The sequence below is a fragment of the Mobula hypostoma genome, chromosome 6 (assembly GCF_963921235.1).
Source record: "Mobula hypostoma chromosome 6, sMobHyp1.1, whole genome shotgun sequence".
In the NCBI taxonomy this organism is placed as follows: Eukaryota; Metazoa; Chordata; class Chondrichthyes; order Myliobatiformes; family Myliobatidae; genus Mobula; species Mobula hypostoma.
Genome location: NC_086102.1, coordinates 143,624,161 through 143,647,136, shown reverse-complemented (window position 1 = coordinate 143,647,136; position 22,976 = coordinate 143,624,161). Strand labels below are relative to the sequence as shown.

At 38.6% G+C, this 22,976-nt stretch overlaps 1 protein-coding gene across 2 annotated transcripts in view; it reads right to left on the bottom strand.

Annotated features, from left to right (window-relative positions):
* Window positions 1-19,949, bottom strand: part of vps16 (VPS16 core subunit of CORVET and HOPS complexes) — a 77,801-nt gene extending 57,852 nt beyond the window's left edge. The window contains exons 1-11 of one of the 2 annotated variants that reach the window (XM_063051890.1): window positions 19,824-19,949; window positions 17,880-17,965; window positions 17,687-17,781; window positions 17,122-17,250; window positions 15,219-15,363; window positions 9,447-9,562; window positions 7,812-7,934; window positions 5,660-5,715; window positions 3,275-3,364; window positions 2,439-2,533; window positions 1,098-1,174 (exon numbers count right to left, since the gene is read on the bottom strand). In XM_063051890.1, coding sequence (XP_062907960.1) covers window positions 1,098-1,174; window positions 2,439-2,533; window positions 3,275-3,364; window positions 5,660-5,715; window positions 7,812-7,934; window positions 9,447-9,562; window positions 15,219-15,363; window positions 17,122-17,250; window positions 17,687-17,781; window positions 17,880-17,965; window positions 19,824-19,873 — 1,062 coding nt within the window. In that variant the 5' untranslated portion in view covers window positions 19,874-19,949. Of the gene's footprint in view, window positions 1-1,097; window positions 1,175-2,438; window positions 2,534-3,274; window positions 3,365-5,659; window positions 5,716-7,811; window positions 7,935-9,446; window positions 9,563-15,218; window positions 15,380-17,121; window positions 17,251-17,686; window positions 17,782-17,879; window positions 17,966-19,823 lie in introns of those variants that run through there. The other variant, XM_063051891.1, reaches the window with a different exon arrangement.
* Window positions 19,950-22,976: the final 3,027 nt, after the last annotated feature.

The following is a 22,976-nucleotide window of genomic DNA, read 5'->3' as shown; positions in this document are numbered from 1 at the left end:
GTGAGAGGGGAAGCTTTAAAAAGGACCTGAGGGGCAACTTTTTCCACACAGAAGGTGGTATGTACAAACCCCATTTCCAGAAAAGTTGGGATATTTTCCAAAATGCAATAAAAACAAAAATCTGTGATATGTTAATTCACGTGAATCTTTATTTAACTGACAAAAGTACAAAGAAAAGATTTCCAATAGTTTTACTGACCAACTTAATTGCATTTTGTAAACATACACAAATTTAGAATTTGATGGCTGCAACACACTCAACAAAAGTTGGGACAGAGTTAGAATAAGATTGAAAAGTGCACAGAATATTCAAGTAACATTGGATTACCACATTGATTCCCTAGGCTAAGGGGCAGCATAACCCGTAACATGATTTGTTTGCAAGTTGGAAATGCAGCCGTGAACCAAGTTTCCAGGAGTCAGAAGATGGCTGCTGTGGCCAGCAAATCAAAGGCATCAGTCTCCCCAACAGTCGTTCATATATAGGGGCTGTGTCATAAGTCAGGCATTTGTAATCTGGGGAGGATCTGTACTTAAAAAGATGTGACCTAAATTTGCAACCATATTTCAATAATATAGACTTGTTTTAATTTTAAAGGATTGTAGTCGATGAATTCATTGAAATTTAGAAACAATAGTAAGAGAACTGATGTGCCTTGTGAGATGGCAAGGACAAAGAAAATAGTGTTAAATTGATGTACAGTGGGGGAGTGGAGTGAACCAGAGCGAAGAAAACTTACAAAAGTAGTTACAATTCCTAACAGAATTTATTAACAAAGAATTTATACAAAGAGAGAAATCTTTAAAAGGTACAGAAAGAAAAGCTAGAAAAAAAAGACACAAGGCATTTCAGAGAGGTGTGTGAAAAACCTAATGTCAAGCTGAAGACGAAAAGCATGGCCATCGAGGAGATATACAAGCATGGTTTTGTGCAGGATCAAATCTATTTGCAGATAAAAAGTATAGGTTCTTTGTCTGACAATAGTTACGTTCTTTGTCCTAACTATGATCTGCCAAAACTGAATAGCTGTACCTTTTGATTAAGAGCAAACTACTTTAAATTTAAAATTGATGGAAAGGCCAACAGAAAAGCATACCTCATATTCTTTATGAGCTTCCAGTAGAAGTGCACCAGGTGCCATTGAAGCAATTTTGAAAATATCTTGGCAAGCAGCTGAAAACGATCAAGAAATAGTAAAATCACAATAAGTGCCTGATTTGGGACACGGTAATAATATTGAGGGGAACAAGTGTTAACCACACACTTCTTTTAAATAAAGGAAATGTGTAGCTGATACATTTTTTGCTGTGAAATAAAATGTTAGTTTTACGCAGTAAAACCGTGAGTGCTATCTGATGATACTACATTAATGATTCTTTACATGCCAGGCATCCTACCCCAATCATAGTGGTGCACTGAGATGAAGAGCATCTTACATTAAGTTAGTAAATTACCCCTTTGAAAAAGAGCAATTGCAATCGTCTTGTCTAGCAATTTCTAATGCCAGTTACAGCAAAAACGAATGGATAGCTGATGGAAGAGATTGAAAGGGACAGTAAGAATCTTTAATAGAGTTAGATGGTGTCAATAAAAAAGACAGATTATAAAAACTGAATCAGATTATTTACAATTAAAAGGTGTATCTTCCTTTCACAGGATACATGAAACTAGAACAATATGCTGCACTTTATTTTATTAATAGGGCCTCAGGGCATTTTACAGAGGTATAAAATGAAGTCAAAGAAAATATTTTTTAAAAATATGAGATCGATGATCCAAATACAGATGAATCCCGTATTATAGCCTTTCGGGTGATGGAAACATGCTGTTACAAAACGGACAAGACACAAAACTTTGAAATGTGGAATAAAATTTGTTCTCACAGAATTTACATGAGGAAAAAGTACACAGGCATAGAGTATACAAAATTTATTTTGTTTCAACTCGCATTTCTCAGCGCATGCATCAATAACACACATTCATGTTATGGAACACTGTGATATGTTTTCCAGGAAAACAACTTCTCCTCTCCATAGTGTGGTTACTGTCTTAAAAAATTGGAAAACAGAGGGGTTGGAGAAAAAGATTCAGGCTGCAAATGAGGACTGGGAGTATTAAATAATATATAACCATTCTGTGAAAAAGTTTTGTTTATTATCAAGAATCATTCCTTGCTTTACCCAATACAAAAACTTGAAATAACAAAGCATGCTGAAACTATTTATCAAGTCTGGCAGACTTAGTAAAAAGAAATGAAAATACGATCTCATTTCAAATGTAAAGTCTTTGGCACTAAAATTATTTTCCTGCATTCAAATCATTAATGTATTTTGTCTGAAATCTCTTTCAACACCTCTGGCATTGTTTTTATTAGAAAATCCCCATTTTACATGTAACATATTTGTAATATTTAAATGATCATAAACACAGTACTTACTTGGAACCTCATGCAGAAACTCATGACTGTTAAAGCTGATAATACGAACCCCATCTATCTCAGGTACTAAATGAACATCTTCATCCAGGTAAAATCTGATCTTTAGTTTAGGATTTAAATATATGCAGTGTTTATGAACACTAGCCCATAAATAAACCATTATTATTTTTTTCAGTTACCAAGCTATTTCATGTGGTAGTCAATTTGAACGAATACAAATTTCTCTTTCCTGAAAGAAATTTCAAAAACCAATTGCATATTTTCATCATTCCATTTCAAATTTGTTTCATTTGATAAGCTCTCAGGTTTGAAACTCCATCATAAATATACTTCAAGCATAAACATTTTGTTTGAATGGAAAATCCTATAAAAAGTAGTGGATACGGCCCAGTCCATGATGGGCAAAGCCCTCCCCACCAATGAGTACGTGTACACAGAATGCTGTCTCAGGAAAGCAGCATCCATAATTAGGGACCCCCACCGCCCTGGACATGCTCGCTTCTCACTGTCGCCATCAAGAAGAAATTACAGGAGCCTCAGGACTCACACCACCAGGTTCAGAAATAGTTATTACCCTTTAACCATTAGGCTCTTGAACCAAATGGGATAACTTCACTTAACTTTACTTGCCTCAAAACTGAAATGATCCCACAACCTGTGGACTCATTGCTACTAGGTTACTTTGATAAATTTAAGAGTGCGATGAATATACACCATATATTTTTGGACTCTGCATTGACCTGATAGGCTACACTATAATATTCCTATGTTCTAAAAGCAAGTCAAAACGTTAGATGGGTCAATGACAGCGGTAGCACCAAACAGCACAAGGATACTTGATGGTCTCCCTTGAACTTCCAGCTATAAGAAGTAATTTATCCCACACACCAACAACAGCAGGATTAGTGCTTTTTGGTCTGTTACACCTAAGAAGACAAAAAGAAAGGTTATCAAAATTAACATTGTATTCTTATGCTAAATGAGAAAACGTTGAAGCTTTGTGCCATTTTTGTTCAAAATGGCTCACTGCAAATTTCGGCAGAAAGGAGTTTAGCATTTAAGATTTATTGTAAAACACAACACAGAAAATTATAAGATAATCCATATCAACATGTTAGGAAAGTTTAAAAATTTTCAATTTAAGTTTCCATTTTGCAAGTTTTAAAAAATGTACCACGGATGATTATATATATTATATATTGTTGTTCGTAAATTTAATCTGTATAATACCTGAAATGACCATACAGATAGTGTGGTTATACAAAAGTATGTTAATTCATACTGATAATGAAGGCTCATAATTGGTTGAATAAAGAGGGATGGAGTATTTTACACATTTATTCAACTACCTGTTGATTTCTGAAAACCACAGAACAGACAAGAAAAAAATCTTCCTCAAAGAACATTATAACACAATCAAAACATATAACTTGTACTGATTAAACAAATCAATTCAATAAAAAACATGCATTATCCTTTCCTTTAAAACAGAATTAGAACACTACTACTTTTTGCAAAGTACCCCCATATAATGAGAGAAATTTGAAAGACTACAGAACAACCGCTCACTCAATGTCAGTAAGACCAAGGAACTGATTGTAGATTTCAGGAGAGGGAAGCCAGAGATCCATGAGCCAGTAATCATCGCAGGATCAGAGGTAGAGAGGGTCAGTAACTTTAAATTCCTGGGTGTCACTATCCAGAGGACCTGTCCTGGATTCATGATATAAACATAATTGCAAAGAAAGCATGACAGTGCCCGTTTCCTCAGGAGTCTGTGGAGATTTGGGACGTCGTCAAAATTCTTGGCAAATTTCTATAGATGTGCGGTGGAAAGTGTGCAGATTGGCTGCATTGCAACCTGGTATGGGAACACCAATGCCTTTGAGTAGAAAACCCTACAAAAGGTAGTGGATTCGGCCCAGTACATCATAGGTAAAACCCTCCTAACCATTGAGCACATTTACATGAATCGTTGCCTAGAAAAGCGGCATCCATCATCAAAGATTCTCACCACCCAGGCCATTCTCTATTCTCCCCACTGCCATCAGGTAGAAGGTACAAGTGTCTCAGGACTTGCACCATCAGGCTCAAGAACAGTTACTACCCCTCAAACACCAGACTCTTGGAACAAAAGGGGATAACTACACTCATTCAAGGACTCTTTTATCTTGTTATTTCATGCTCATTATTTATTGCTAGTTACTTATACCTGCATTGTACAGTTTATTGTCCATTGATCCTGTTCACAGTTACTGTTCTATAGATCTGCTAAGTATGTCGCAGAAAAAGAATCTCACGGCCGTATTTGGTGACATGCACCTACTCTGATTTTACTTTGAACTTTGAGAAAAGGCCAGAGTGGAATCAGAGAGTTGTTCGGAGAGAAAGAGAGAGCGAGTGTTGACAAAATATGCAAAAAGCCTATTACTGTGAAGTAATTATTCTACAATTCTTTCATCTTCTCAACTTATGCGTACAGACAAGCAGTTAACCCCAAGTAAGTTCCACTTTATAACCTTTAAGGGAGGAAGAAAAGAAGCGTTCGCTCAAATTTTCCGAAGATAAGAGCTCTCTGGATAAGTCGTACGGCAGCCCAAGTCTCTCATACTTGGGCTGATCAGGAAGAATGCCAAATTGTCTGCCTTGAAATACGTCATAAAATAGAGACTCTGCCTTCATAGGGACATCACAAATTTAAAAGGAGTCAGGTACATCTTTTATATTCTCAACACTTTCAAGAATGGCAAATGTTTTAAATGAATTCTTATATGGAGGAAATTCTCGGTGGAGAAGTACTGAGAATAAACTCTTTTCAAGCTTCCAGCCGGGTACAGGTAACAATTATAATTGACATTTCGATGACAAACTCTGCCATCTTCATCAGGGATCCTAATTGACACTGGAAGCCCTAGAAGAGTTTATTCATCATATAACTCGGAAAAGCACTAGATCCTTTTTCCAAGTACCGAGAAATTTGAAATTATAGAGTGTTGAGCTAATTGTTAGCTACTTTTCTGCAGGGACCAATGGAGAATTCACTTTAGATTGCTCACCCATTTCCTCAATATCCTTACTCAGAGGATGTTGAACCGTTTTTGGTGAGAAGTATTCAAATGGGCACCATCAACTTATGTATACCAAGAAACAGATGTAAAAATAAATGAATTCATTTGATCAATGAATCACAAATAGCAATACAATGCCACTCTACAACTTACCAAACAAACTGACTAGGCGGTGTTTGAAAATTTGTGTCAATCACACACAACACGTCCTGGAAAAATGCAAGAGAAACTTTAAGTAGAAATCCTGGTTACATATTTATATAACTAGAATAATAAAGAAGGTACACTGAGTATTCGACAATATCCCAAACAAAACACCTTTGTATTATTATTTCATTTTCTCAGTTAATTAGCACTCCTCCCAAATGGATCTCTTCTAGACCATCTAACTTATATCCACTCCTCCAAAGTACACAATGCTACTGCTTCAAATCCAGGCTTGGTTTTCCTGCCGTCAAGGCCTCAACACCTCTAAGCAGGTTTCTGCCCAAAATGAAACAGCCGAATTGCTATAGCCAGACATTTTTGAAAACTGCCCCATTCCTTCATTCACTCTCCAACATTCTTCCATGCAATGTTGTCACCCAAACCATGCCCAAATTTCTTGTGGGCTTCTACATCTGTCAAATCAAATTTCCACCTGCTGCACAATTCTCCAATGGCATTTTATTTGATTGTAGAAAAACCTAAATAAGTCTTCCTTCGCTTTCTTGATCCATCTGTAACCCTTGACATCTGAACAGACTTCTCTCCATCAGCGCTTTGACCTATTGTCCACTTTAGTTGGGTCACAGATGTCTGTTTCCATTCTTGCTTTGTTTATTAGTTGCCAAGAACAACCTGTAGAAGCTTCTCTTCCTTTTCTGCTCCATTGTGACTTCCCGATACTCTAAGGATCAACTGTGCCCGCTCCCTTTCTTCTCCTTCATATATTGTCCTTTCAAAAAGAAATCCAAATACACTTATTTTCCATATGCAAACTGAGGCCACCTCGTTCATCTCATGTCCCAAACCTTTTAACTTGTCTGACAGCTTAACTACTAGCCATGAGCAGAAATTGCCCACAACCAAAATGTTAGATGTTTAAAGCTGTCATCATTATTGTCTAACAAACAAGAAAACCTGCAGATGCTGAAAATCCAAAGCAACACACACAAAATACTGGAGGAACTCAGCAGGCCAGGCAGCATCAAAGGAAAAGAGTAAACAGTCAACATTTTGGGCTGAGACCCTTCTTCAGGGCTGTCGGGAGTTACAGCCTATCAGATCTATTGCTCTGAGTCAACAAAACAATCTCTCTCCATGCCAACAAGGCTTAACTGTTTTGCAACCTGTGTTGTATCAGGACACAAGATAAACAGCCAGTCACCTACCCACAATTAGTAAAGCAATCTATTTCACATATATAATCACCTAATTCAGCATTCACATACATGACTTTGTTACCTGAAGATAGTTATTCCAATTCAGTCCTGGCCAACCTCATTCATTCTGCTTCCTGTTGACTACAGCTCATACAAAGAAGCTGCTCATGTCCCACCAATTTCCTTGGACCCTCCTTCCATGAGTTACTTGATCAACATTGGCTCCTGTGTCCCAACTTTACAATTTTTATCCTTATTTTCTAAAACCCAAACTGCCTCACCTCAGCCTATCTTAGTAATCTTAAGTCCTTCAATATTCTGAAACATTTGTGCTCCTATAGTTCTGGCTTCCTGGGCGGCCCAGATTTTAATTTTCTACAGCTGGCAGCCATGCTTTTAAGCCATCTGAGCCATAAAACTCTGTACCTCATGGCCTCTCTCTGATCGAGTTTTTGCTAATCTCACTGCAACATTATGAAGTGCAACATTGTATTTTATTTTCTTACAGATTTTGCCACATACAAGCTCATGTTGTCACATTAGAATCCTTCCTGTAAAATTATGTTTACATAATTGCCCTCAATCTGATGAAGAGTCACCAACCAAAAATGTAAATTCTACTTTTCTTCCCAAAAATGTTGACTAATCTGCAGAGTGTTTTAGGACTCATTTTGTTTCAGATTTCTTGTATCTGTAGTTTTTTAAATTTTTAACTTCAATCAATGATTCTGTTTGATAACTTCACAATAGCTAAGAAATCTTTACAATCATGCTTCAAAAATCAAACAAAAAAAAACCTGCAGATGCTGGAAACCTGTAATAAAAATGGAAAATACTGGAAATAATCAGATCAGGTGGCATCCCCAACATTATCTAAAGTTGGAGAATTCAGTATAGCGTCTGAATGCTGCAACATGCCCAATCATATTTAGATTGCTCACCTTCAATGAAGAAGAACCCATCCAAATGCTGCCAGTGTCTGTGAACAGAGCAAGCCGTTTATAATTGAATGAAATCGCAATCTGTGTAAATCCAGATACTTGAGGCCCAAGGCCAGGAGGACTCTGTAAAAGAAAAAGCTTACTTGAAGTAAATTATATTTACTTATTCTTTTGTATGCTTTTGTAACATTTCTCTCTAATATTTTGGCATTCAGAAAAAAAATCTTTATTTCTCTTCACCTATTTGCCGTACAAGTACTGATGTTTGGCTTGTTCTCCAATTTTCTCTTCTGTAAAATAATATGCTTCTTTTTATTATCAGTTAACAATGGAAAATAGCTGCATACCATATTTGGTTTGAGTCCGTATCTTACCAACTCATGAATAATTGCAATGTGCTACAAAATAATTATTTTATGTGTCATTATGTGTCGTAAACGTTCTTCCAATTAGTAATCACGTGCAATACACTTAACAGTTTAAGTCAATTCAGAAAGACTATGGAAACTACTCTAGGGAAACCTGTGATGGGGGGGGGGGGAATAAAACCAGACAAACAGAGGTGGAAATAGCAGCAGCTTCCAACTTATCCATTGAGAGGAAAAGAGAAGCTGTGGGATCTGGATGGTCCAAAACACATGGAGGAGTCACCACCAGCCCCTTAGCCAGAGGGCAGTCCCGAGCCTCACATCTGACCGCCAAGCTGCTGCACAACTCATTCCAGCCCCACCATTACCAGCCCAAACACTCAGACTCAACACATTTTGAATGTGGTACACTCCACACCAAACCAGGGAGTGCTAAGATCACTACTTCATTACTGCAGCAGGCAGGGGGTCACACCAGGTCTCTGGAGCAACGAGAGAGAGAGGCGATTACACAAAGTTCCTGGTGCAGCAATAGGAAGAGCAGAAGTTCACATAATAATGGTGCTCATTAAAGTGTCTCCTTATGCTATAGTGAGCCCTTTAAGTACTGATTCTATTAGCTCTCTTCCTGGACAAGCATCCCAAGCTCCAGGCAATGTAGTTAGCTTTACCCAGACATTGATTATTGTATTTCTTAAAATACAATGTTAAATATACCTTCAAAAGTACACCATAACCTTAAAAGAGGTCTTGCCACTTCAAGATCATAAACGGATATATTTCTTTCTGATTCATTATCTCTGGATGTCAGGGAATAAATAAATGTCTCTTTATCTGGCAACTTTCATAACTTCAGAATAACCATTTGTTTTTAAAATATGTTGCAATGTAATTTCAGGAGTAGATGCTAAAGCATACAAATCCGGAATGACAAATAACAATGGGAAACCTTTCAGATGCATCTTATTTTATCTAAAGGAATTGAGACCCCACTGACCTCGCTAGCCTCAGGTCAGTGCAGCATCTAGACTCAGGATGTAGTACTATTTTGGGTATGATATCTCCGTGCTCACATCCTACCTATTCAATATCACCTGTCATTTAATAGTAGCACTCAGATTTACATCTCTGTTTGGTTGCCCAGGCTACTTAGATACCACTAAGATGGCACATACTGAAATACGATTTAACCAGCATTTAGCTTCTTGTGTGAAATGCACTAGATACCCGGCTTCTCCTACAATGCTCAGGCAGATTTTCTGCTTACCACACATTGGCAGGATCCATTATCTAAAACATACAAATCCTTTCCATTGGCCAGAATAATTTTAGTCTGTCGATCTTCCATCAAAACAGTCCAGCATGCTGGTGGGCATTTTAATCCTGTTGGAAAAGCATACAGAACTTTCAGAATCAAATGTTTTAAATATGTAATGCTGTTCTCCTTTATAATCTCTATGAATAACGATGAAATACTACCTGATGGTTTTGCTAGGCCTATCATAATATGATTGCGAGCATTCTTAAATTACAGAAGGAACTTTAAAATTGTAGCCAAGTAAAGGACAAGGCAGACGAATGTGTAGAAAAATAACAGGGAGATTATTGATAAGTTGTAGTCAATGCAGACAGTGTGTGTGGTTTGCTTCCTCTCGTGTCTGGGCCTCTGCAGCCAGACCAATCCAACCCCAGCAGCAGGTTCCTCCAGCCTAATGACTGCATTTAACAGCTAGACAGACCAGTTCTCAATACCTTCTCCAGCAATCATGTGCACTGACTCACTATGTCCTAACCCATACCAAAGTGTCCTTTTATTGTTGCTGCAACTGGCTGTTGTCTCTTCCTCCAATAGCTGGAACTGAGAGGAGTAAGTGGCAGCGTTCAGCATCAATGATTCATGCCAAATAAAAATTGTGGTAGATGGCTACTTGCAGTTCAGGTAGGTAATTAATTACAACAATGAAAGGCTGGACTAGACATAATCAAATCTTGTTATTAACAGCCTTGAAATTTATAACAAATAACAACTTTTCTAATTTTCCATTGGATTTCTTCCCAATTGTTAACCAACTTCCTTTCCAGAAAGAGGGATACAACAGCCTGCAAATTGTAGGAATCTGGAGCAGGTCTTGCTGCAAGAAGTCACCCATCCCTTTCTCTCCACAGATGCTGCTTGACCTGCTGAATTCCTCCAGCAGTTTGTTCCTTTCTTTTTTAAGTAGTTTACTAAATACACATTCACATTTGTAAGGTAAAGATTAATCAAATGTTTCCTATCAAACACAGATGAGATTCAATGTGGATCATTTGCAAATAAAATAACTTTTATCACCTTTTCTCAGCTAGCACCACCACTTGTGCTATTCAGTCTATACATTTTTCCCCTTTCACAGAGAATACTTTTGTCTACTCTATCCTTCTCCCTTCTCTACATCTTAAATTGTTAGAAACAGAGAAACATAGAAAACTTACAGCACAATACGGGCCCTTCAGCCCACAATGTTGTGCCGAACATGTAGTTACTTTAGAAATTACCTAAGGTTACCCATAGCCCTCTATTTTTCTAAGCGCCAAGTACCTATCCAGGAGTCTCTTAAAAGACCCCATCGTATCCGCCTCCACCACCGTAGCCGGCAGCCTATTCCATGCACTCACCACTCTCTGCGTAAAAAACTTACCACTAACGTCTCCTTTGCACCTACTTCCAAGCACCTTAAAATTGTGCCCTCTCATGTTAGCCATTTCAGCCCTGGGAAAAAGCCTCTGACTATCCACATGATCAATGCCTCTCATCATCTTACACACCTCTATCAGGTCACCTCTCATCTTACGCCTCTCCAAGGAGAAAAGGCCGAGTTCACTCAACCCATTCTCATAAGGCATGCTCCCCAATCCAGGCAACATCCTTGTAAATCTCCTCTGCACCCTTTCTATGGTTTCCACATCCTTCCTGTAGTGAGGTGACCAGAACGCAGCACAGTACTCCAAGGGGGGTCTGACCAGGGTCCTATATAGCTGTAACATTACCTCTCGACTCTTAAACTCAATCCCACTGTTGATGAAGGCCAATGCACCGTACGCCTTCTTAACCACAGGGTCAACTTGTGCAGCAGCTTTGAGTGTCCTATGGACTCGGACCCCAAGAACCCTCTGATCCTCCATCCTGCCAACAGTCTTATAACTAATACTATACTCTGCCATCATATTTGACCTACCAAAATGAACCACCTCACATTTACCTAGGTTGAACTCCATCTGCCATTAATGTTTAATTTATAGATTTTAATAGAGATGAAAGGTCAATCTGAAATGTTGGTTCTGCTTGTCTTCATAGATTCTTCTTGACCTTAATATCCATTTTTATTTCAGAAATCCAGCATCTGCAGCTTTTTGCTACTCAGTGCCAAAGAGACTGAACTAGCTTGAGTTAATACATAACACACTGTAAGAGTGCTTTGACAATCAATGCTCAATCATTTCAATGGGAAGGCAGATGACAAGATAGTTTTCATGTTAACAGAGGAGCGGTGCATTTCCTACAGCAACTTTGCAATTTCTGAGTTTCGTTGTGCATCTTGACCTTGCCTGAAGCTCCTATACAATTTGCTAATGATGACTACCAATCAGCATCACTTTAATTTTGATACATTTTGCACCATCAAGTACAAAATCCTTTTTACAGGTTAATTCTTTCCAATGTTGGATCTCTCCATTAATTTAAATTTATTTAAAACTTACTTCTACAAATATTTCAGTTGTTGAAATACAATTCAACTTTTGTGTGCTGGAACTGAAATTGTATCAAGCAGCTTCTACGATGTTTTAACAACTTAATACAGAATCTATAGATATTAATGATTACATTACAAACTAAAAATCAATAAGTTCCATTGTGACACAAAGGGCCCAATTATTTTTAAACATGTAACTATCAACATTTTATCAGAGTTCATTCATGTTAAGACAGAACAGTGGTTCCCAAAGTGGGAGATATCACCTTCCTGGAGGTGGTGGGTGTTTCTAAGAGGGCAATAAAGATAAAGCAGGTGGTAGGGGGTACGCTCGGTCGTAAGGAGAGAGCTAAGATTTTACAGGCTTTATTTAAGAAATGAATTGCTTACAAGCATTGGCTCCTCAGTGCCTCATAATTGATTACATTGATCAGATAATCATATCATCTCCTGCTAACCCACTGTTCTCTTAGATTTTGCTCAAAGCAGTTATAGTTGTTGAAAAACAATGTGACACTTCTGTATTTGGCATATCATGAGAAATCTGAACTGAAGAAATTGTTTTATTTCTTGGCCTAGCCTACGCATTATTGCCGTGTAGTATGATTCTCGTACGCTAATCACACAATGCCTGTGAATTAGGGAATGGCATTCAATGGGGTAAAGTTCAGAATCTGTTCTTTGAAATGGTCTTAACCACATTTCTCCAGCCCACAGCCCAATTGAGATATCATTGCCCCACTCTATGTACCTTCAGGCAGAGTCAGGTTTTGCCTGAGCTATGATGACATCAAATCTTTCCCCTTTATTGATCGCAGCGCTTGAGGATGGACTTAAACAATAGGTCATTAATCCATAACAAAAATGGCAGGAGCAGACCAAGCAAAAAGTGCAGACAGTATGGTGGAGTAGCTGAAATATAGCACTTCACAATAAAACAGTGATGGCTTGTGTGATTCATGCAACGTTGCTAAATCTGGAAAGCCCCATACAATTGGAGAAGAACTGATTCTGCTAAGAAAAATTCAAAGTTCAAAGTAAATTTTATTATCAAAGCCAAAATATGTCACCATATAAAACCCGAGATTCATTTTCTTACTCAACAAATCTATATAGTATCTACAATAGAATCAATGAACGACCACCAGACTAAGGCGTTCAACTACAATGCAGAAGACAACAAACTGTGCAAATGCAATAAGTAGAAACATTAATATAAATAAATAAGCAATAACTATTGAGAACATGAGATGAAGAGTCCTTGAAAGTGAGTTCAATGGTTGCGGGAACATTGCAATGATGGGGCAAGTGAAGTTATCCCCTTTGTTCAAGAGCCTGATGGTTGATGGGTAGTAACTATTCCTAAACCTGGTGCTGTGAGTCCGAAGGCTCTTGTACCTTGTTCCTGAAGGCACCAGCAAGAAGAAAGCATGTACAGTTTTACATAAGTTACAAGTTCAAATAATTACAGCAACTACTCTGTTTAAAGACAAATAGATGAAATGCCTGAAAATATGCAACATCCTTAGCAGAACAGAATTTCCTCTACAGTAGAACAAGTCAACTTTGCCAAGCAACACATCTTTGCTTCATGGTTTTGTTCGTTTCATAAAAGATGGAAGCATGGTTCAAGAGTTGTTACTTCCAAGGGGACTAGAGACAGATACAAAGGGGGAGTCCAATATTTCAAGTTGCTTGAGCAATTTTTCAGAGAAGGACATTCCGCTCACCGACATTCTTGCTTGTGCAACAGATGGGACACCATCAATGACAGGATGCCATCATAAGGTTATTACTTTCTTGAAAAAAGCTGCTTCTAACATATTTACCATTCACTGTGTAATTCAGACATCGTGTCACAAAAAACCTAATTGAATGCTGCACGTATCATTAAATACTGTTATCACAGCAGTAAATAAAATCAAGTCCCATGCTCTCAATTCTCAACTATTTCAAGAGCTTTGTATTGAGAATGATGAACGGTTTGAATGCTTGGTGTTGCATACAGAACTCCAGATAGTTCTCAAAAGGAAACTGCCTGAGGTACTTCAATGTTCTTTTTGAAACAGTGATAAAATTCTTTGAAGACTCAAATGCTTCAATCAGTAATCAACTCAAAAATTCTAACTTTTTTGTCAGAATTATTCACAAAGTTTAATGAAATTAATGTTCAATTGCAAGGAGATGATGTGAATCTTATCAAAGTCAAATCAGTCGCCTCCACATTTCTGTCCAAGTAAGCCCTACTTAAGTGCAACACTGGCCGTCACCACCTTTTCCAACCTCTGAGCCTCTCTGAGTTGGAAGAGAAAGAAAGAACACCAGATGATGATCAAGTATACTGTGCCCACCTGTGTGAGGTGCAGAAGGACATGTCATAGAGATTTTAGGATCTCCTCTCCATCCAAATTCAATCCAAAATCCTTTCCTGAACACTTGTAATTAGGAATTAACAGGAAGGATGGAGGAAGAACTGATCTAGCTATGAAACGACTTTGAGCTGAAGTGAAGATTCAAAAAATTCAAATTAAGACTTTTGAATGCAGAAGGGAATATCAGAATGCATTCCTGCACTGTGGAAAAGGATGAAGATGTTCTTTAGTGGAGTGCATTTTCAGTGCAGTCACCCAACTTCTTTCAAAGCAACAAAACAGACTTCAAATTCCTGAACTGAGTTATATTCAACATGATGTTCAAAGCAGCTATCACTGCACCAAGCCCATCTATCTCATTGAAAGTTGAAAAAGCAATTAAGTAGTGAATAGTTGGGACTACTCATGTTCCCTCTAAAATTGATGATGAAAATTGTTCTTACTGTAATTAAACAAAGAAATAATTTTATTTGTAGCTTCAAATAACTTCTGTAATTATTTGTCACTTGCTGATTTGTTCCTATTGTCTTTCACTGCAGTGTATATCAATATTTTTTAAGGTTTTTATTTAATAGCTGGGGATGTGGTCTGGGACCCAAGGGGGCGGTAACCCAAAAAACCTTGGGAACCACTAAGATGGCAGGTACACCGGCTCACCCACGTGCATGGGACGTAACTTATATCACAGTTATCAGTTTCAACCCACTTCACTTCTTGGTGAGTCAACTCAATAATGGATTTTTCTTTTGGAGTTCAAACAGGAAGGATGGCAACTAATTTCAATGTCAAAAAGGTAGTCAAATTGGCATGTAGCGGTTGAGAAGAAATCTACAAAAATTTTTTATAGATGTTATTTTTACTAAATGGAATTAAATTTAGTAATAAAAGTAAATTAAACATTGAAGCCTGATTCCACAATTGAAGGTTGGCGCTTACCCGGAATTTCAGGAAGTCGTCGGAGTTTGAGATCATTTATATTTGTGGCAAGTGTGAAACGGAAAGCACCAGTCAGTATAGCGATTCCTGAACCGTAAGCAGAATGGAAAACTTTGGCCTCCATAACTTGATTCTGTAACACCTCCTTCAAAAAAAGATCACTAAACTTCATTGTTTTGGACAGCAAATCAGTAACATTAATACAGCATATTTAAAATTTCAATAAAGCCGGCTTGAGATTGAGTTGTAACACATTACATTGGTATCAGAAGATCTGAACGCGATATATTTTTTCATGACTCAGATAAGCAGTGCATTGTTATTACCTCATACCAGAGTAAGAACCTCATTAAATCCAATAACAGAAAAGTAAATGGTTTCCACTATACCTATGGATGCAAATACTTTTTAAAATGTTATCCCCATCCTACTTCAAAAACAGCAATTTCTAACTTGCCCATCTGTGTCAGATTTAAGTTGAGCAATCAAATTTCCTTTGAAGTAAAAACAATTCCTTGTGTTCAAACTCAAGCATTTCTGTGCTGAAAGAAGAGTTTTATAAAATTTCACCATTAAGCCTTCCAGATTAGAATGGCACAAGTTGCAGGCAAAGCAAAGCACTCTCTGCTGTTGAATGCATTCCATAAGGACTGGAGTGGGGTGGAACAATGAAATAACATCTCACCTCATTGTACAATTACACTCAATAACAACACTTCAACTTAAGTCAGCATCTAGATTTCACAGGATAATCTAGAAAGCAATGAGGTGAATAAATGATCAAATTATGTATGGTAATGTCGGACAAGTGTAAGTGCTTAGGAAAACATTGGCTTCTGGTCTGATCAATGAGCTAAAATACCAACAGTGGCTTAGGCTATGTCCACACTAGACCGGATAATTTTGAAAACGCCAGTTTCGCATAAAAACAATAGGCGTTTACATCAGGCGTTTTTGAAAATACCTCCGTCCACATTAAAACGCATATTTGGGCGAATCTCCTCCTACTGGACATGCACAGGACACATCTACAGAAAACAAGCGAAGAGGAAACGGTATACTTGGTGCGTGTTTGTCCAGTTACAGACTAGAAAAACTTAAAAGGAAATTGCCAAATGACGGACAGTTGTTGGCTCTCGCACAGGAGGACTTAAAACTAAAAAAACAAATACTGAAGCGTATGGAGGCAACCGACAGGGAGCTCACTGACAGTATGACCCAGCTGACAACGAACATCGAAAAACTGACTAACTCTGTTGCAGAGGGATTTGCAGTGATGAGGAATATGATGGCTCCCCCCAGTACTTTTCTCCGCCACAATACTAGCCTCACAGCCATCACAATTGCTATACATATGGACACACAGACCCCCGGGTGGCCCCACTACCATCTTCCCCACTTCCACAGAGGAGTCACCCTGGAAACATTTCCTACAGCCATAGTCTCTTCACCAATGAAAGGGACAACAGCTACAACTAAATGCAATAAGGCTTGTTACTGGACAAAAGTGAAATTTGCTGTTACCTCATTTGTTTGCCTTTACTTCTGCCATGTCTTTCTGTATTATTTTGCTGTATTTAACATGTGCAATAAAAGGAGTTACCGGGCAAAAGTGATTTTATTTTTACCTGAATAAAAATGAAACTCACAATTTTCCTTTTTTGGCCTTAACATTTTCACGTCTATGCCAAACATAAGCCACTACTTAAAAATGACATTTTGGAAGTAGTGACAATTGCATCTATTGAATTGATACAGCACCTTGTTACTGCAGGTAAAATGCCAATCTGCTAAGAACTGACTTGATCACGTAAAGTGAAAAAGATGAAGATTATCTAATCCTATGTACAATCTCTTTATGGGGGTGATCTTTTTTATATAGTAATGTTTGACAGCAACTTACATTACCCATGCTAAAGTGTCTCTTAAATGTGCCAAAAATGTTGTGGATTAGAACAGTCCCATCTTCTTGTATACAGAGTAGGTCTTCAGCTGTCGTCCACCCAATGTGAACCACCATACCACTCTTCCACTGCAGTGACAAAAGGAAAAAGAGGGTTTAGTGGTTTTCCGAATTACAGTTGAATACAAACATAAACAAAAGGATAAAAGACCTTCCAGGCAAAGAGTAACATGTACCATACACAATATATATTCATAAAATATTAACTAATTATTTTTCTATTTAGCTTTTTAATTTAGATATTAAAAGCCCCCTACAATGGAGAAGGCTCATAACTTGCTAAGAAGTCTCTTCCCTGCTCTCTTTCGACAGATTTGTTTTGGGACTGAACACACCACCAATTTCCTCAAGTACCTTAAGCAGTACTTATTTAATTCACAAATTTTATTATATAGTAAAACATATATGTTGACATTGGTATAGCGTATTCTTGAGATCTGTTGTCATTTACTTGCCAAGCTTGACTTCAAACTGTTGTATAATAAAAAAAAAAGGTAAAGCTCACTGGAAAGGAGACCATCCTATTTCCTGACGAGGAGTATATTTCCATAGCAGGACGGAAACTTGGAGACCTTTCATTGCGGGATTTATTGATCAAAGCTGCAAAAGATGTTAATGACATCATTAACAACAGTCGGGGAACAAAACATTGGTAAAAAGTGGGAAAGAATCAAAAAAGGTGTAAGAGAATATCTTACCAATCGGACCACCATATGGTGCTGCTGCAATTAAACAGTTACTTATATCCTCCTTAATCATCCATTCAGAATACAGGTCAAACTTCCTACACAGGGTGCAAAACACAGTTCACAAATTAGTAAACCTTGTGAGCATCAAGCAAATAAGTGCCTTGATTTTGCATGGCATGTCACTAAGTCATAAAAAGAATTAATATTTCCAGAAATATTCTGTAATTTTGGTGATTGCAGGTATGCTCGTTATCATCTAAGTTTTCCTTTCATTTTTTTTTTACATTTTTTTTGTTGTTCTTTATAGCTAGAATTAATTCCTGTTTCATCAGGGATCTGGACCGCTGCAATTTGCCTACTGCCACAACAGGTCAACAGCAGCCATAATCTCACTGGCTCTCAACTGGGTTTTGGTTGAACCACCTGGACAACAGTCATACCAATGTCAGAATGCTGCTTATTGATAACTATTTGGCATTCGACACCATCATCCCCTTAGTACTAATCATCAAGCTTCAAAACCTGGATACTGGACTTCTTCTTTGGCAGACCACAGTTACTATGGACCGGTGATAACGTACAGTATCCTCCTCAGTGACAATCAACACGGGCGCACATCAAGGATACGTGCTTTGCCCACTGTTCTGCTCTACACTACACTCATAACTGTGTGGCTAGACGTAGCTCAAACACCATCTATAAATTTGCTGAGGATATCACAGTTGTTGGCAGACACTTTGATGGTGATGAGGCGGAGTACAGGAGAGAAATAGATTGGCTAATTGACAGGTGTCACAACAACCTTGCATTCAATGTCAGCAAGACCAAGGAACTGACTGTGGATTTTAGGAAGTGGAAGTCCCGAGAACACACACCAATCCTAAGTGGTTCGAAGGGTTAGTAGCTTTAAGCTCCTGGGCGTCAACATCTCAGAGGATCTATCCTGGGCCCAACACATTGATATACAATCATGATACAAACAAAGCACACCAGCACCTATACTTCATTAGGAGTTTGAGATTAGGTAGGTCAACAGACTCCAACAAATTAGTACAGATGTACCATGGAGAGCATTCAGATTGGTGGTATCACTGTCTGATATGTACACATCAATGCACAGGAACACAAGAGGCTTCATAGGGTTGTAGGCTCAGCTGGCTCCATAATGGGCACAAGCTTCTCCACCACTGAGGACGTCTTCAAAAGCCCATGTCTCAAGAAGGCAGCATCCATTATTAGGGGCCCTCGCCTTCTTTTCATTACTACCATCAAGGATGAGGTACAGGGGTCTGAAAATCCGCACTCAATGTTTTAGGAACCTCTCTACCTCTGCCATCAGATTCTGAACGGTCCACAAATCCATGAACAGTACTTTGCTATTCCTCTTTGCACTTTCATTCTGCAACTTATAGTAATTTGTTATGACTGCACTGTACTGTTGCCACAAAACAATTTTTACGACTAATGTCAGTGACAATAAACCCAATTCTGGTTCTCCTTCGTTGTTAATTCTACTGAACAATCATTAATTTCCTTAAATTGTAAGCACTGGAAACTCTATGTGACAAACCAAGTCATGCACCTCAGTCAAATCTCAGCTCTTCAAGAACGAGTCATAACATAAAGTACTGTATTGCATTCTTTTTTAGCAGTTACACCGTCACAACAAACTGTGCACTCTGTTGTCTACACGAAATGTTTTGTAGCAGCCATTAAGCAGTGTTTGAAAGCCGGAACCCTGAAGGAAGCAGGAGTATTAAGGGTTAGGCCACAGGGAGGTAGGTGGGAAGCGGCGGAGGAAAAAGCTCCCTGCTCAAGATAGGGCCGAGGGCGGAAGAGTCAAGGGGATTTAAGGAAGTAAGGGGTCGGCAGGGAGCAAAGATGAGAACTGGCCAGGCCAGGAGTCAGATGCCGTCAGGACCGGGAGCTTCAGCCGAGAACGTCGACGCCGACCTGTAAAACACGTCGCCAAGAGGGTTCCAGTTCGCTGTAACGAAAGCCATGATGCTTCCAGGCGAACAGCTACAGCTGGAGATCAGTCACAACCGCAGCTCGACTGTGCAGGAGCTCACCCTCCTGCGACAGCGCCACTCGTCCCTCGGCTCTGCAGTCCAGCCCCAGTTATCACATCCAGTAAGTGTCTCCATTCCGTGTCCCCAATCACTGTTCTCCTTCCAGGAACAGATGCGCCCATTACACTGTCCCCCGTTGCAGTAACACCTTGTCCATCCTAATAACAACGGCATCTCCGCTCCATCTCTCAGCAATTTGGACAAAATTCTACAGCACAAATCAGGGCCCCATCTCTTCCTCAGCAATACCCATCATTTCCATCCGTCCTCTTCTGCTCCCAGTAACTTTCCATCCATACCGTCATCTCTTTGACCCTGTGCCCACCATCTATCTTTCTAGTAATAAAGTACAAAGTAAGATTTATTATCAGAGTACATACATGTCACCACATACAACCATGGGATTCTTTTTCTGCAGACACGCTTAGCAAATCTAGAACAGTAACTGTAAACAGGCTCTGTAAACTGTAAACATAAGGAACTGAAAACTGTAAACAAACTACAAATCAAGATAATAAATAACAAGCATTAAATAACAAGAGTGTCGTTTTCCCCTTTTGTCCAAGAGCCTGGTGGTTGAAGGGTTGTCACTGTTTTTGAACCTGGTGGTGCTAGTCCTGTACCTTCTACCCAATGGCAGCATTGGGAAAAGATCATGGCCTGGGTGCTGAGGATCTTTGATGACAGCAACATTTCATGTAGATGTGCTCAACAAGACATGCACTGGTTAATATGGTCCTGTCAGAGTTCTTGATAAGGATGGCATCAAAATATTCCTGACTATATTTGAGTTTATCACATAGTGGAACTCCTATAAACAAGAGTTAGTGACTTTTTCTTAAAAGAATGAAAAGTTTCAACATGATAGAGTATGGTTGTTAAAAATAAAAACTTACATCTGTCATGGAGAAATATTTAAACCAGTATAATTAAGTGCTTGTTCTGAGCTATACATATTGTGACGACAAACAAGTTATCAGAAGATTGATGCTGATGAGAGAGATAAGAGAGACAAATGGAGAAGCGTTCAAAATGTTAATGAGAGACGAGAGAGATTAACGAAAAGAGACACCAGTCCGAGTATTGACAGACCGGTTGCTTTGAACCTGAACTGTTTGAAGTTTGATGGACAGGCGATACCCCAGCTGGGGGATAAAAAGAACAGGTTCGCTAAGGCACTACGACACCACGAGATCACGAGATAACGAGACCCTGGAAGAGCGGTGTGCCCCACAAGTTGGTGGGAGTTTGGAGGTCTGGTTGCGGGACCGACCATAGGTGCACAGGGTGAAAAGGCATGATTGGCGGGAACCTGGTGTGTGTGTGTCTGCCCTTGCCTGGGTGCCGGGTTCACCGCGGAAGAGCGGTTGTATCCAGAACGGAGGGGTCACAGTCGGTGACCACAGAAGACATAAAAGGGTTCTCCTGAAAGCTAACTGCAAAGAGCAAAGGTCTGTGTGAATCAGAATTTGCATTCTCTCTCTGTCTCTCTCTCCAACAGCACAACAGCGATTACTGCGAACTGTACTAAGCTGAACTGAACTCTGCGTCACTTGAGACTGATCATTTTACCCCTAGACTGCGATAGAGCTTGATTGATTCCTATTACCCTAGTTCTGTGTACATGTGTGTTTTATCATTGCTAATTTGTTGCATTCATATCCTTACGATTAGAGTACTGTGTTACTTATTTCTTTAAAAAACTTTCTTAGTTCCAGTAATCCAGACTCCAACTGTGGTCCATTTCTGCTGACTTGGCAACCCAGTTACGGGGTATGTAACAATATATATTTAAATAAGGCCTTAAAAGAGAGGAAGGCAGAAAATATAGTAGTTAGTTAAATGTCATCAGCGAACAATATCGCAGGACAAGTCATGATTATCAAATAAGTATTGATGTTGGATAGTTGTTGGAGTTGTTGAAGACCAGATATATGTGAGAGAGGCAGGAACTTGTGTCCTCCTAGATGGACCTTAGCCAAAAATTGGGAGGGGTGGATGGATGTTAGCTCACAGTTTATTAACAAGTCAGAAGGAAGATCAGAAGTAGGAATATTTACATTAAGAACTTGAAGGATTTGTTAAATAGGTATTAAATGAGTAGTTTACAAATACCAACAGCGTAGGGAACCTAAATCGAGGCTAAAGAATATAAAAACAAGCTATTCAAAACCATTGTAAACACCTGAGAATAATTGAAGACTGGAAACATAATTGATTAAATCTGTAAACATAATAAAACTTGAAACAAAACTCTTCAAAATCTGTGTCTGCATGAGTCCATGCTGTACCACTAGCCTTTTAGATTAATGATCTGTAAACAGATATATAGGAATTAATTTCAACATTTGTGCATAACTTGAAACATTAAAGGATATTAAAAAGTGACAATAATAAGTCTTTTAAAGTAATACAAGGTGAAAGCAGCAAGCACAGGAAAGATGAATTTTAATGTCAAACATTCCAAAGTAATGCATTTCAATAGATCACACAACATGAATAAGCGTGCATTAAATCGTTTTAAATGGTAGGACAGTCAAGGACTAGAGGTCAAAGGCAAAAAGGTTAGGAGAATTAAGAGTAACTTAAGGGTAAATATTTTAAAGCAACATATCACTAGAATCTGAAATGTGCTGCCCACAGCTGTGGTGGACACAGTGTGGCCTTCAAGGGGAATTGGATAAATATACAGCATGGTGGAAAAAAAATTCCAGGTCTATGTACAGTAAAAAGGATTGGTGAATGGAACCAGAGTTGCCTTGGCAGAAGATTGGTTTAGCATTGATGGGCTGAATAGCTTCCTCCTGTGCTGCAACCATTGATGATTCTATTAACAGACAGACTTGGAACTAATAACCACCAATTTTGAATAAGGGAGGCATTTTTTTTTACAGGTTGTTAAAACAAGATCTTATCACTGAAGACAATGTTCATTCATTATATGTCATGTCATATGATGTGGGTGGTCATGGACTTTCCATGACCATCACTGTTCTTGGCAAATGTTTCTACAGAAGTGGTTTGCCATTGCCTT